General features: G+C 40.6%; 1 protein-coding gene and 1 pseudogene across 2 annotated transcripts; both read left to right on the top strand.

Annotated features, from left to right (window-relative positions):
* The first annotated feature begins 550 nt into the window (after nt 1–550).
* On the top strand, nt 551–2,251 carry LOC103705860 (transcription factor MYB1-like). The gene is made up of 3 exons (XM_089927594.1): nt 551–727; nt 1,008–1,137; nt 1,227–2,251. Exons 1-3 carry the CDS (start codon nt 595–597, stop codon nt 1,816–1,818), a joined length of 855 nt encoding a protein of 284 aa, XP_089783720.1. The 5' UTR covers nt 551–594; the 3' UTR covers nt 1,819–2,251.
* Nucleotides 2,252–11,348: 9,097 nt separating this feature from the next.
* Nucleotides 11,349–12,729, top strand: LOC120103891 (transcription factor MYB1 pseudogene; annotated as a pseudogene). Its single transcript, XR_015973510.2, has 3 exons — nt 11,349–11,637; nt 11,919–12,048; nt 12,138–12,729. The product of XR_015973510.2 is annotated as a transcription factor MYB1 pseudogene (transcript).
* The last annotated feature ends 46 nt before the right edge of the window (nt 12,730–12,775 follow it).

Below are 12,775 nucleotides of genomic sequence, written 5' to 3' on the forward strand. Positions count from 1 at the left end.
TACTCGAGAATGCAACGTATAAGACCGAATCAGAATTCTTTAAGTGTAACTGTTGAAGCAATGCCTGATCTACTCCAATATAAAATTGGTCTTTAAGTGTGACCGTTGAAGCAATGTCTGATCTGCTTCAATATGAAATTGGTCATTTTAATATAATGGACAATGCAAGATTCAATTATTGATTTTAGGGCATGATAGTCGGTGCGTAAAAGAACATAGAAGATAGACTCCTTTACCTCCACACGGGCCCAATATCTTGAAGGAATACCAATCTTGCATCGAGCCAGCACTCCTGTGATAAGCAAGCATCCCTACGCCACTTTCTACACAAATAAGGCCACCCGGGGTGGATGCGCATCTATCAGATCCAACCCCACTCAATAGGACCATAGGACTAATTGGTGTGTTGTTTTTCACGTTTTTTTCGCAGACGGGCGTTGCCGCATCTATCCAAGCATGCACTTCTCTCATCCACAAATTTTTTTATATAGGTGTTTCTACTCTCTGTGTGCTCTCGCAAAGCAAGACACACTTCAGGGATAAAGTGGGTCTTCACGGGGCCAGAAACAAGTGGAGGATGAGATTGGAAGAGAAATGGGTAGAAGAGCTTGTTGCTCCAAGGAGGGACTGAATCGAGGAGCATGGTCTGTTCACGAGGATAAGATCCTCACCGATTACATTAAAGCCCATGGTGAAGGCAAATGGAATGTCCTATCTACAAGAGCAGGTGGGGAGACAAAATAAAATATATGGCTCTCTCGTTCAGCAGAATTTTCTCCAAAATTTTGTTCATTATTATTCTCTCTTGCATTGATTTGCTTTTGATGAATGTTCCCAGTTCATTTTACGAAAAAAATACGTTAAAAAATCAAAAAAAAATCGAAAAATTCAAGCACAGCTCCTCTCTCTCAAAAAAAAAAAAAAACAATCCTCACTACATTTTCCTTGTACATGTTGTTCAATTTGTTTATCGCGACACTTCCGTTTTGAGAGTAATGGATTCTCAGGGTTGAAACGTTGCGGTAAGAGTTGCCGGCTCCGATGGTTGAACTACTTGAGGCCTGACATCAAGAGAGGCAACATTTCCCATGAGGAGGAGGATCTCATCATCAGACTTCATAAACTCCTCGGCAACCGGTAGAGATCGCAAAATAGAACCTCTGCACTGGTTCGACTTGAGATCAACTTGTACTCCTTTTCTAATACAATTACTTGAATCTTCGCAGATGGTCACTAATAGCAGGAAGATTGCCGGGCCGAACAGATAACGAAATCAAGAATTACTGGAACACAAAACTCAGCAAGGAGGTAAAGGGAATCCCCCAACGATTTATTAATGGAGAAAGAGTTCAGAGTAAATCAAAAGAGAGGAAGGCAGTGGCAGGTCTAAAGGCGGAGGCACCTAAAGAACTGGGTGAGCAATCTCATCCTGTCATCCGACCCAAGGCAGTGAGGTGCACCAAAGTATACAGTCCACCACAGCAAGATGATAAAATGGCCGACCGATGCTTGGAGCCTCTTTCAAATAAGCATGCATTGGAATCAATACCTGAAGATGTCGACCCTTTTGCGGACTTTGACATGGAAGGGCTCTTGTCCGAAGTTCAGGACGATGATTTCTTGCAAGTTGGCATGGATGAACCTCGAGAAGATAGTAATGGAGTTCGTGGCCAGGACGGACTCATCGAGATGCCATCAACCTGCTCGGATCTTTCATGTCATTTTCATGGAGCCATGCTAGAGGAGTGGAGCGTCGGTGACGGTCTTCAACCAAATCTCGCCCCAGAGATTAACGCCCTGGCTTCTCTTCTAGACTGAAGAGTCATGGCAACAAAAGAAATGAAACGTATTGCCTTAAGGAGGGAGGGTGCCTTCCCTTCCATTATATTTCCTCTCTTTTTTTCTTCAGGGTGTCTTCCATGTCCCGTCTAGGTTATATTCCTTGAGACGAAATACGTTTAACAAATGCCTCTTGAGGGTGTCTTCCATTGTCTCTTTGCTCTTCTCTATGATAAAAAGGAACTTATTCAGTGTTTCACTGATGCTGATGGCTGTACTTAATTGATCATCGGGAGGTGCATTTTATGTCTCATGTGACTTGCATGTATGACTTCAGATGACACTTGAAATCTGTATCAACTCAGGACCTAATTCAAAATGACCAGCCGAAGAATATTATGTGGGTTCCTTGATCCATTATAAGTACCCAAAATTTATCCAGTGAATAATCTGTAACAACCCAAGATCTTACTCAAAATGGTTAACCGGAAGTTATTATTTAGGTTTCTTGATCCTGTATAAGTACCCAAGATCTACCCAGCGAATAACCGATGTGGGACTAAACACACGCCCGCACGGATCCTCACATACGCCCCCCATTCAAGCCCCGACGTCCTCGTCGGGCTAAAGGTTCAAATCCATTTGAATCTAATCACAAACACCACGATCAGCCCGTGGTCAGCTCCAATAGATCCGTGCTGCAGTGTCCCCTAGTCCACATAGGTTATGGGCCGGGTCCGCTCTGATACCATTTGTAGCAACCCAGGACCTCACCCAAAATAGCTAGCCGGAAGTTATTATTTGGGTTCCTTGATCCTGTATAAGTACCCAAGATCTACCCATCGAATAACTGATGTGGGACTAAACACACGCCCGCACGGGTCCTCACATAACCGATGTGGGACTAAAAACACATCTGTACTAGTCCTCATATATTTTTTCCGTTCAAGCCCTGATGTCCTCATCAGGCTAAGGATTCAAATCTTTTCAAATCTAAACACGAACACCACGATCGGTCTGCCCCAATGGATTCATGCTGCAGTGTCTCCTAGTCCACATAAGTTATGGATCGAATTCGCTCTGATACCATTTGTAACAACTCAGGGCCGATCCAAATGACTAGCTAAAATGTATTATTTGAGTTTATTGATCCTGTATAAGTATCCAAAATCTATCCAGTGAATAACTGATGTGGGACTAAATATACAGCTGCACTAGTTCTCACAAAATCATTATTGGATCTTGTAGCATTCGAGGAGACACTATAGCTACAAGTCCTAGGCATGTGGAGATAAATGGTTGCTATCTAACTAATGATGACCTCACACATAGTACTTATGATCGTTAATTAGCACTGTAAGTTGTATATATAGAGAAAATCTGCTCCAAATAAGCTGGCTTCACGGCATTTATCTAGCCATCGTTAATTATCGAGTCCGCTCGCCGCCGTACACTTGGCCCACGAATTGAGCCGGTCCAAATTATGGACCCGGACACGTGTCCATCAATAATTCTTGGATTTTTTTAGTGTCCCGACAACTAGGCCAAGTTGTCACGGCTCCTATAATTGTTATACAATAACGACCCGTTTGGAGCAACCCTAAGATTTTTTACTGGGCTAGGCTATGGGGACCATAAGTTTGAGGAATATATGGAGCCAAAAATGGAAATAACAAGTTATCCTATTTTAATTGTGCCAGATATTATAAAGAAATTTTATATAAAAAAATATTTAATCATTAATTTTGCATGAGAACGCAAGATTTGCCAGAAAAGTACCCAAAATGGACTTTTCCGAATATCTACTGGCACCAGGAATGCCGTGTTTGGCATCACCCAAGTCAACCACCAAGCAAAAGCAATCTATTTTTCAGAAAAATTAATTATAGGATTATTTTGCATAAATATTCTTTTAAAAATTTAAATATATTTAAATACCTCTTAAAATTTTTATTTGTTTCTATACCTCATAAAATACTATTTTTTGCACAAATGCCCATGATATAACGGTTTTTCTAGCACTGTTAATAAAAACTATATTTATTTTAATTTAAAATAAAATAAAAAATTAAAATTATTTTTTATTCTCCATCGCTATTTTTTTTTTCTACATCTATCCATTAAGGTTATTTTAGTCATTTTAATTTAAAACCGTTAATTTTTTCACGGCATTAGATGGCACAGGTATATATTAAAAATAAGAATAAAAACGAGGTAGAATAGCAAAACAAGTATCTTAATTACCAAGGTATGCATGTTAATATCAATTTTCGGAGGGATATTTAGGAAGGTATTAATGCAAGAAAACTCATATAAATGATTGAGAACAAAATAAGTAATTTTTTCACCTTCGAAACGAAAACTTTACGAATCATCATAAGCAAAAAAAAAAAAACCTATACAATTCAGAGGAAACGAGCTAGATGATTATAAAATGTGACGGGCGAGAGCGGTGTAATACTTGATATTGCACTTCTTCAACCATCATAAAATCTGGAGTCTGCAGTACTCAGCACATTGCTAAGCACTCATGTATGGGCGTGGTCCATTGACCGGCCCGAGATTGGGAGGTTGTACCAATTTCAGTGCATCCACACGAGAGGAGTGCAAAAAAAAAAAAAAAAAAAAAAATCCTCAAAACCTCACGAGTCAGGCACATGAAGTGGAAGAGGAAAATACCTGATGAGAGTCCGTCTCCTCTCTCGACTCCTGCATAGGACTCCTAGGGCATGCTGGTCTCAAGCAAAAACTCTAGGAATAGTCTTATAACATGCTTCCCTGCCCCACCTAAGCACCCCATTACTGGGTTATTGCAGATCGATGTAGAAAATCAGCTCGCATATTTCTTTTCTTCTACTTCTTGCCGAGATATCTCACCAATGCCGCACACGAAACCTTCTCCTCCTCATCCTTCTGATCCTTAGGTAAGAATTCCTCGACACGACTATCTATATGATTATGGATTATCTTGCACATAGATGTATTGTATATTGGTGATTAAATAAAGAATTCTAATATATTATCATCTGTATGATGCGAGCACTACAAAAAATCTAGTCTTTTCCGACGCTTTTTAGAGCATCTATTGACACTTATAAGCATCCGTAATTTTAGCGTCGATGCTTCCAAAAGCATCGCAAAAGTATCGTGTAGGTGGGGGTGGAAATTTTTTTTGTAATTGGAAGCCATCTTCAGTGAATTCCCTTCACCACACTCTAACCATTAAAATTTAAACTCATATAATTTCAGCATATTAAATATACATTAACTATTTTAATAAATATATTGTAAAATATAAATATATTAAAATATCAAACAAAATTTTATAGCATTATATCACTAAAATAATAATTATTGTTATAATTTATGATGAGTATTTAGTTATAGAACTATTGTTCTGGGTTGAGACTTCTCGATCCTAACCCGATCAAGAGCATATGACATACCCGACAAGGTAAAAAATAAAATGCTTTAGATTTGGTCAGTTTTGATCGCAAATTTTGTATGTGTTTTTTTTTTTTTTCTGCGGGTAACAAGGGAGTGAGAAAACTCACTACAAATGAATGAAGGGTAGAGTTGGGCACTGGGCCGGGCCGTGGGTGCCGGGCCGCCCACGGCCCGGCACGGCCCGGCACGAAGCGGGCCGTGCCTGGCACGGCCCGCTTGCTACAGTGCCGGGCTGTGCCTGGCACGGCCCATTTGAGAGGGCCGTGCTGGGTCACAGGGTACTGGCCCGCGGGCCGAGCCCGGCACGGCCCGCTTCGGGCCTGGGCCGGCACGGCCCGTTCTAGGCCCGCGGGCCAAGCACGGCACGGCCCGCGGGCCAGCCCGGCACGGCCCATAAGGGCCTGGGCCGGGCTGGCCCGCGGGCCTGGCACGGTCCGGGCCTGGACCCGGCCCGGCCCGATAAAAATTAATGCTTCATAAATTTCCTAAAAAAAATAATAAATATTGAAAACTAAGGATTTATGAATATAAAGCCACCTTAATGGTGGGGGGTTTGGCATAGACCCCTACCAGTTTATTAATTTAAATCAAAATGGTACATGAAGGGAGGTTTGGACCTTGGTCTGACCTCTAGAATACAATAAGAAACTAAGAAAGGGCCGAGGTTTGGACCTTGGTCTGACCTCCAGAATACAATAAAAATGTACAATTATAAAAAATTAAGAAATCTTACTAATCATCAGTGATTCAGTGAATCAGTATTCACTCTTCAGTCTTCAGTCTTCAGTCTTCAGTAGTGTTTGTATCATCATCATCAGAGGATGTTGTATTATGTCCACCTTTATCTTGAAGTCTTGCCTCAGCATCCAACCAATCCTTGAAGCAGAGAAGCATCTCCACCGTTTTGCCCGTCATCCTACTTCTCTTTTCGTCAAGAACACGCCGACCTGCACTAAAAGCGGATTCCGATGCTACCGTAGACATCGGCACAGCTAAAATATCGCGTGCAATTGCAGACATAACAGGATATTGATTTCTAACACTCTTCCACCAAGATAATACATCTAGATTCTCTATTTGATTTTCATCATATGCAGACTGAAGATCATTTCGTAAATAAAATTCTAGTTCACTACTTAAAGATGAAGAAGATGAAGAGGAACTTGAAGCATGTGTGTGTCTTCTCTATGCAATGAATGAAAAAATAGATGACGAACGAGAACTACTAGAAGAAGAAATAGAGGTTTGTATTTGTGTTCTAGATCCACGAATTTTTTCATCATATATAGCATAAATATCATAAAGAAGTTGTTTTACCTCATCTTTAGCAGATTCAGAATCTTGATTCATATTTTCAGAATATGCATCAAGTAAAATTAGCACGCCATTTAATTTAACTCTAGGATCAAATACAGCAGCTAAGTTATGCATAGGACATATCTTGTCCCAATACTCATTCCATTTAGATTCCATTAGGTCAATAATAGGCATTAAAATATCATCATATCTATGTTCTGCAAATTTTTGACTAATTATATATGCTTGTTGTAAAAATGAACATGAAGTAGGGTAATAAATACCAGAAAGAACATTGGTAGCATTATAAAAACTAAGCAAAAAATCTTCCAAAATTTTTCCTTTATTCCAATCAGTTTCAGACAATGTAAAGCCTAATCCACGATCATTAATATATGCACTTAATAAGTTTTTATATGGGTATGCATCATGTATCATGCTATATGTGGAGTTCCAACGAGTAATTACATCAAGTTTAAATTTTTTAAAACGTTTACCATGATTTATGCATAATTCCTTAAATTCTTGAAGTCTTGATCTTGAAGCATGAATAAAAGAAACTGCATTTCTAATTTTTGAAATCACATCTTGAATCATGCCCATGCCAGCTTGAACAGAAAGATTTAAGATATGACATGCACATCTAATATGCAGTAAATTTCCATCTAATATGGGATGCAATGAGTCTTTTAATAATGCAACAGCAGAATTATTATTAGATGCATTATCAAAAGTAATAGACATAATTTTATCATTAATATTATATGAACATGCAGTTTGATAAATAATATTTGAAATTTGTTGCCCAGAATGTGGAAAATCAAAAGCACGAAAAGCAAGAATACGTTTATTTAATTGCCAATCATTATCAATATAATGAGCAGTAATGGCAATAAAACAATTACTACCTACAGATGCTGACCAAATATCAGAAGTTAATGAAATTTTTACATTTAAAGTAGAAAGTGTTTCAATTAAATTTTGTTTCATTGCTAAAAAGTTGGTCATAGCTACTCTTCTAAATGTACGCCTACTAGTTCTTTTGTAAGCAGGTTGTAGGTTTAATTGAACATATTCTTCAAAATTAAAAGATTCACATAAACTAAAAGGTAATTCATCCTTAACTATCCATTTTACAAGTGCTTTTCTTTGATTTTCATAATTATATGCAAAATTACCTACAAGTAATCCCCCTTGTATATTAAGGGTACTTTGAGTTTGAGCATGAGAATCATGCATCCTATGACTCTCTTGATGTCTTTTTAAATGCCATGTTCCCCCACTACTGCTACAACTATAAAGTTTGGCACATTTTTTACATCTAGCTTTCCAGACTCCATCAACCATAACTCTATCAAATTCATTCCATACAGCACTAGTCCTCTTACGAGAAGAGGTTTGATCTTCACTCGGTTCACCAGTTCTAGAGGAACTAGGAACATGGGGTTGGGGATTAGTTTCTTCTCCCTCAGAAACAGGAATGCCAAACTGACTTTCCTCAAAAGATGACATATCTATGATTAATTCAAAAAATAAAAACTAACCGCAAGGAGGAATTGAGTAGAGGGTCGGAGGGCAGAGGCAGAGCCGAGATTCCGAGCTTCCTCTTGTGCTCTCAACAGAAGCGACCTTCTCTTCTCAACAGGAACCTCCTCTTGTGTAGCACTTGAACAAACTAAAAATTAAATTGCTAGAAGAGCACTTTAGAAGAGAGAAATAATAGCAGTAGAGAATGAGAGAATGAGAGGTTTGGTGTGGTGAGAATGAGGAAGGAATGGGCTATTTATAGAAGCCCAAAATTTTTTTTCCCAAAATACCCCTCAATTCAGCCGTTATTGGACTGTTGGGAGGGGTAAAATTTCCTCCCCCCTCTCCAGCCGTCACGGCCCGTCTGGAGCCGTTGCGGGCCGTGCCAGGCACGGCCCGTTTGAAGCCGTTGTGGGCCGTGCCTGGCACGGCCCGTTTGCGCCCGTTACGGGCCGTGCCTGGCACGGCCCGTGGCGTGCTGTGCCCGCCAATAGACGGGCCTGGGGCCGGGCCGGGCTGGCGTTCCGTGCTGGACGGGCCGGGCCAGGCACGGCCCGTTTAGTCCTTTGGCCCGGTGGGCCTGGGCCGTGCCGGGCCCGGCACGGCCCGTTGCCCAACACGAAGGGGATAATCCCTGCATCCGCTTTACTGCAACCTATAAAGGTTCCTCAAAAGGCCCAGAAGCTAGCCTGGGAATTGGGTTTGGCATATGGGCTCGTGTTTAATGGTCAAGGCCCAAAATCCGCACTCCAGCCTCATGGATAAATGGATCTTTTATTATTTTATGCGCCGGTCCGTACATAGACTTTATTCCAAGACGGTTGTCCTGGTTCCCCATCCGAGCGCCGACCTCGGTGTACCCGTCCGAAGATTAGCCCCCGCTTCCTAGGAACATATGCCCGCATATTCATTGTTGTGCGGCTTTCCCGTAGAGAACGTTTATGCACGCGTCCGTTCGTTTTCTACCAGAAGAAAACGCGGATCGGGAGGGCAAAACGCGGATCAGAGATCAGGCTCGCGGGAGGTCTAATCCCAGTCACTCGATCAACATCAGACGGTCATCTTTCGATAATTTCTTCAGCCGTGATCAGAGCCCGATGTGTTTCCGAAGTTTCCAACTCAACGCAGCTCAACTCTAAGCCGTATTTCTTTAGGAGGTCTGCTAAACTTTATCAGCATAAACTCCATCAGGATTAAAGCTCAGACCAATAAATAAAATTTTATGGAGATAAAATCCAAGCTAACCCAACCCAATTGCTCGAACTGTAACTTTTGAAATTGGCTCGGGTTCATTTGATTTGGCACGATCAGGTTCCATTGCCCAAGCTAGTCATATAAGGTTTGGGAGTTCTACTAGCTTGATCGTGTTGGGTTTGATCTTGGTTAATTGTTCCAAGTTCCCTCCTATTAGCTGTGGACCTTTGTGGTTCGATCAGACCGGGCCTAGTTTAGGACTAAATGCAGCCATTTAATTTAGATAGCCTTATAAATAACACTTCAATTGTCCGTATCTAGTTACTCAAATTTGCATCATGGAACAGTTAATAAGTTTAGATAGTTACCATGCAAATTGTGATAAACCGACGAATCCATTTCCTACATAAGTCCATAAAATCAGGACCATATTCAGAAATTACTTTCAAAAATTCTACTCACGTGAACATTCATCCAAATAAGAGAGATCCAGATGAAGGAGCTCGAGAAAAGTTCAAGGGGAAAAGGTTCTAATAATAATGAAAAAGAGCCGGAACCTTTTTAGATAACAAGTTCTAAATATGAGCTAACGAGGAGCAAAAAATGGAGATTTGCAAAGGATTTGGGACCAAACATGTTTGCTAATTACTTAATAGAAAAGGATCCTAAAACTTTTCAATAGGCTATATCTTTGCCCGATGCCAATCTTTGAATGATGGCTATGGATGATGAACTCTAGTCCATAAATGATAATAAAATATGAACTCTATTTCGCAGAGTATTGGAAGAGTGCAACTCCTACCAGACCACACACGTATATCAGAAGACGAACGATGTTGCAGAAAACGACATGGCAATTATGTTTTTGATATGTGATGGTGCCGCACGTGTGATCCCTATTGAGCAGAAAACGATGAATAAGATCTGCTGCGGAAATTCGTCCGTTCGTGATACTCGTGTTATTTGTTGTATTCCACGACGCAGCATGTGTGGAGGGCCCTCCGGGTGGCTTTTGCTCCCACACGATCAAAACAAAGACGGCAGACCGTTAGTTCACACAAGACGGGCTTTAAGGCCTGATAAAAGCTATGCATATACGTCCACGTTATGGCTTGAGGTGGCAGCCGACCAAGAGCGTTTTGGTGCAAAATTTTGGTTTCTTATTTTGGCGCAAGTCTATCTAGATTGCAGCTTCTGGTGACCAATATATATATATATATTATCACCCGCAAAGTTAAGGAGTTATAGGAGAATCTAGACTTGTTTTATCACAAGGCACCAAACTTTGAGATACGTTATAGAAAGCTAGTCATTTGTGCAACGGTTGTAGGAGTTTGCAACTAAGTTTTGACCGGTTGGTGCATGTAACATTACTCGTTTAGAAATAGAATAATTAGTTCTGACACATGCATGACAATCATTTAAACAAGCGCTTCATAATTTAGCAAAGTTATGATGAGAGATATATAGGGCCCTAATCATTGCTTGGTTTGTCCCATTTAGAACCCATTCTAATATTATCAATTAAAATATCCAAAGAAAGAATTGATGGTTAAAGTAAATATTAAAAAATATATAATTTTAATATCCATAAATCAAAAATATGGCAGAGGGCTACGAATCATGCAAGCTTTCTGACATGTATTTTTTTTTTTTTTTTAGATTGTAATGAAAAGGAGAGGAGACCAACTTAAAAATATTAGCATCCTGATTCAGCTACAAGAGAATGCAACATATAAGACCGAATCAGAACTGTGGGACCGTTGAAGCAATGTCTGATCTGCTCCAATATGAAATTGGTCATTTTAATATAATGGACAATATAAGATTCAATTGTTGATTTTAGGGCATGATAGTCGGTGTGCATAGAAGAACATAGAAGATAAACTCCTTTGCCTCCACACAAGCTCGCGTCAATCGATATCTTGGAAAAATACCAACCTCGCGTCGAACTAGCACTTTTGTGATAGGCAAGCATCCTCATGCCACTTTCTACATAAACAAGGCGACGTGGGGGTGGATGCGCATGTTAGATCCAACCCCACTCAATAATATCATAGGACTATTTGGTGTGTTGTTTTTCACGTTTTCTTCGCATATGGGCGTCGTAGCATCTATCCAAGCTTAGCATTTCATCCACAAATTTTTTTATATAGGTGTTTCTACTCTCTGTGTGCTCTCGCAAAGCAAGACACACTTCAGGGATCAAGTGCGTCTTCACGGGGCCAGAAACAAGTGGAGGATGTGAGATTGGAAGAGAAATGGGTAGAAGAGCTTGTTGCTCCAAGGAGGGACTTAATCGAGGAGCATGGTCTGCTCACGAGGATAAGATCCTCACCGATTACATTAAAGCCCATGGTGAAGGCAAATGGAATGTCCTACCTACAAGAGCAGGTGGGGAGACAAAATAAAATATATGGCTCTCTCGTTCAGCAGAATTTTCTTCAAAATTTTGTTCATTATTATTCTCTCTTGCATTGATTTGCTTTTGATGAATGTTCCCAGTTCATTTTACGAAAAAATTTACATTAAAAAATCAAAAAAAAAAACGAAAAATTCAAGCACAGCTCCTCTCAAAAAAAAAAAAAAAAAACAATCCTCACTACATTTTCCTTGTACATGTTGTTCAATTTGTTTATCGCGACACTTCCGTTTTGAGAGTAATGAATTCTCAGGGTTGAAACGTTGCGGTAAGAGTTGCCGGCTCCGATGGTTGAACTACTTGAGGCCTGACATCAAGAGAGGCAACATTTCCCATGAGGAGGAGGATCTCATCATCAGACTTCATAAACTCCTCGGCAACCGGTAGAGATCGCAAAATAGAACCTCTGCACTGGTTCGACTTGAGATCAACTTGTACTCCTTTTCTAATACAATTACTTGAATCTTCGCAGATGGTCACTAATAGCAGGAAGATTGCCGGGCCGAACAGATAACGAAATCAAGAATTACTGGAACACAAAACTCAGCAAGGAGGTAAAGGGAATCCCCCGACGATTTATTAATGGAGAAAGAGTTCAGAGTAAATCAAAAGAGAGGAAGGCAGTGGCAGGTCTAAAGGCGGAGGCACCTAAGGAACTGGGCGAGCAATCTCATCCTGTCATCCGACCCAAGGCAGTGAGGTGCACCAAAGTATACAGTCCACCACAGCAAGATGATAAAATGGCCGACCGATGCTTGGAGCCTCTTTCAAATAAGCATGCATTGGAATCAATACCTGAAGATGTCGACCCTTTTGCGGACTTTGACATGGAAGGGCTCTTGTCCGAAGTTCATGACGATGATTTCTTGCAAGTTGGCATGGATGAACCTCGAGAAGATAGTACTGGAATTCGTGGCCAGGACGGACTCATCGTGATGCCATCAACCTGCTCGGATCTTTCATGTCATTTTCATGGAGCCATGCTAGAGGAGTGGAGCGTCGGTGACGGTCTTCAACCAAATCTGGCCCCAGAGATTAATGCCCTGGCTTCTCTACTAGACTGAAGAGTCATGGCAACAAAAGAAATGAAACGTATTGCCTTTAGGAGGG

The sequence above is a fragment of the Phoenix dactylifera genome, chromosome 15 (genome assembly GCF_051530095.1).
Source record: "Phoenix dactylifera cultivar Ajwa chromosome 15, Ajwa_hap1_PhDact_Kaust_v1.1, whole genome shotgun sequence".
Lineage (NCBI taxonomy): Eukaryota > Viridiplantae > Streptophyta > Magnoliopsida > Arecales > Arecaceae > Phoenix > Phoenix dactylifera.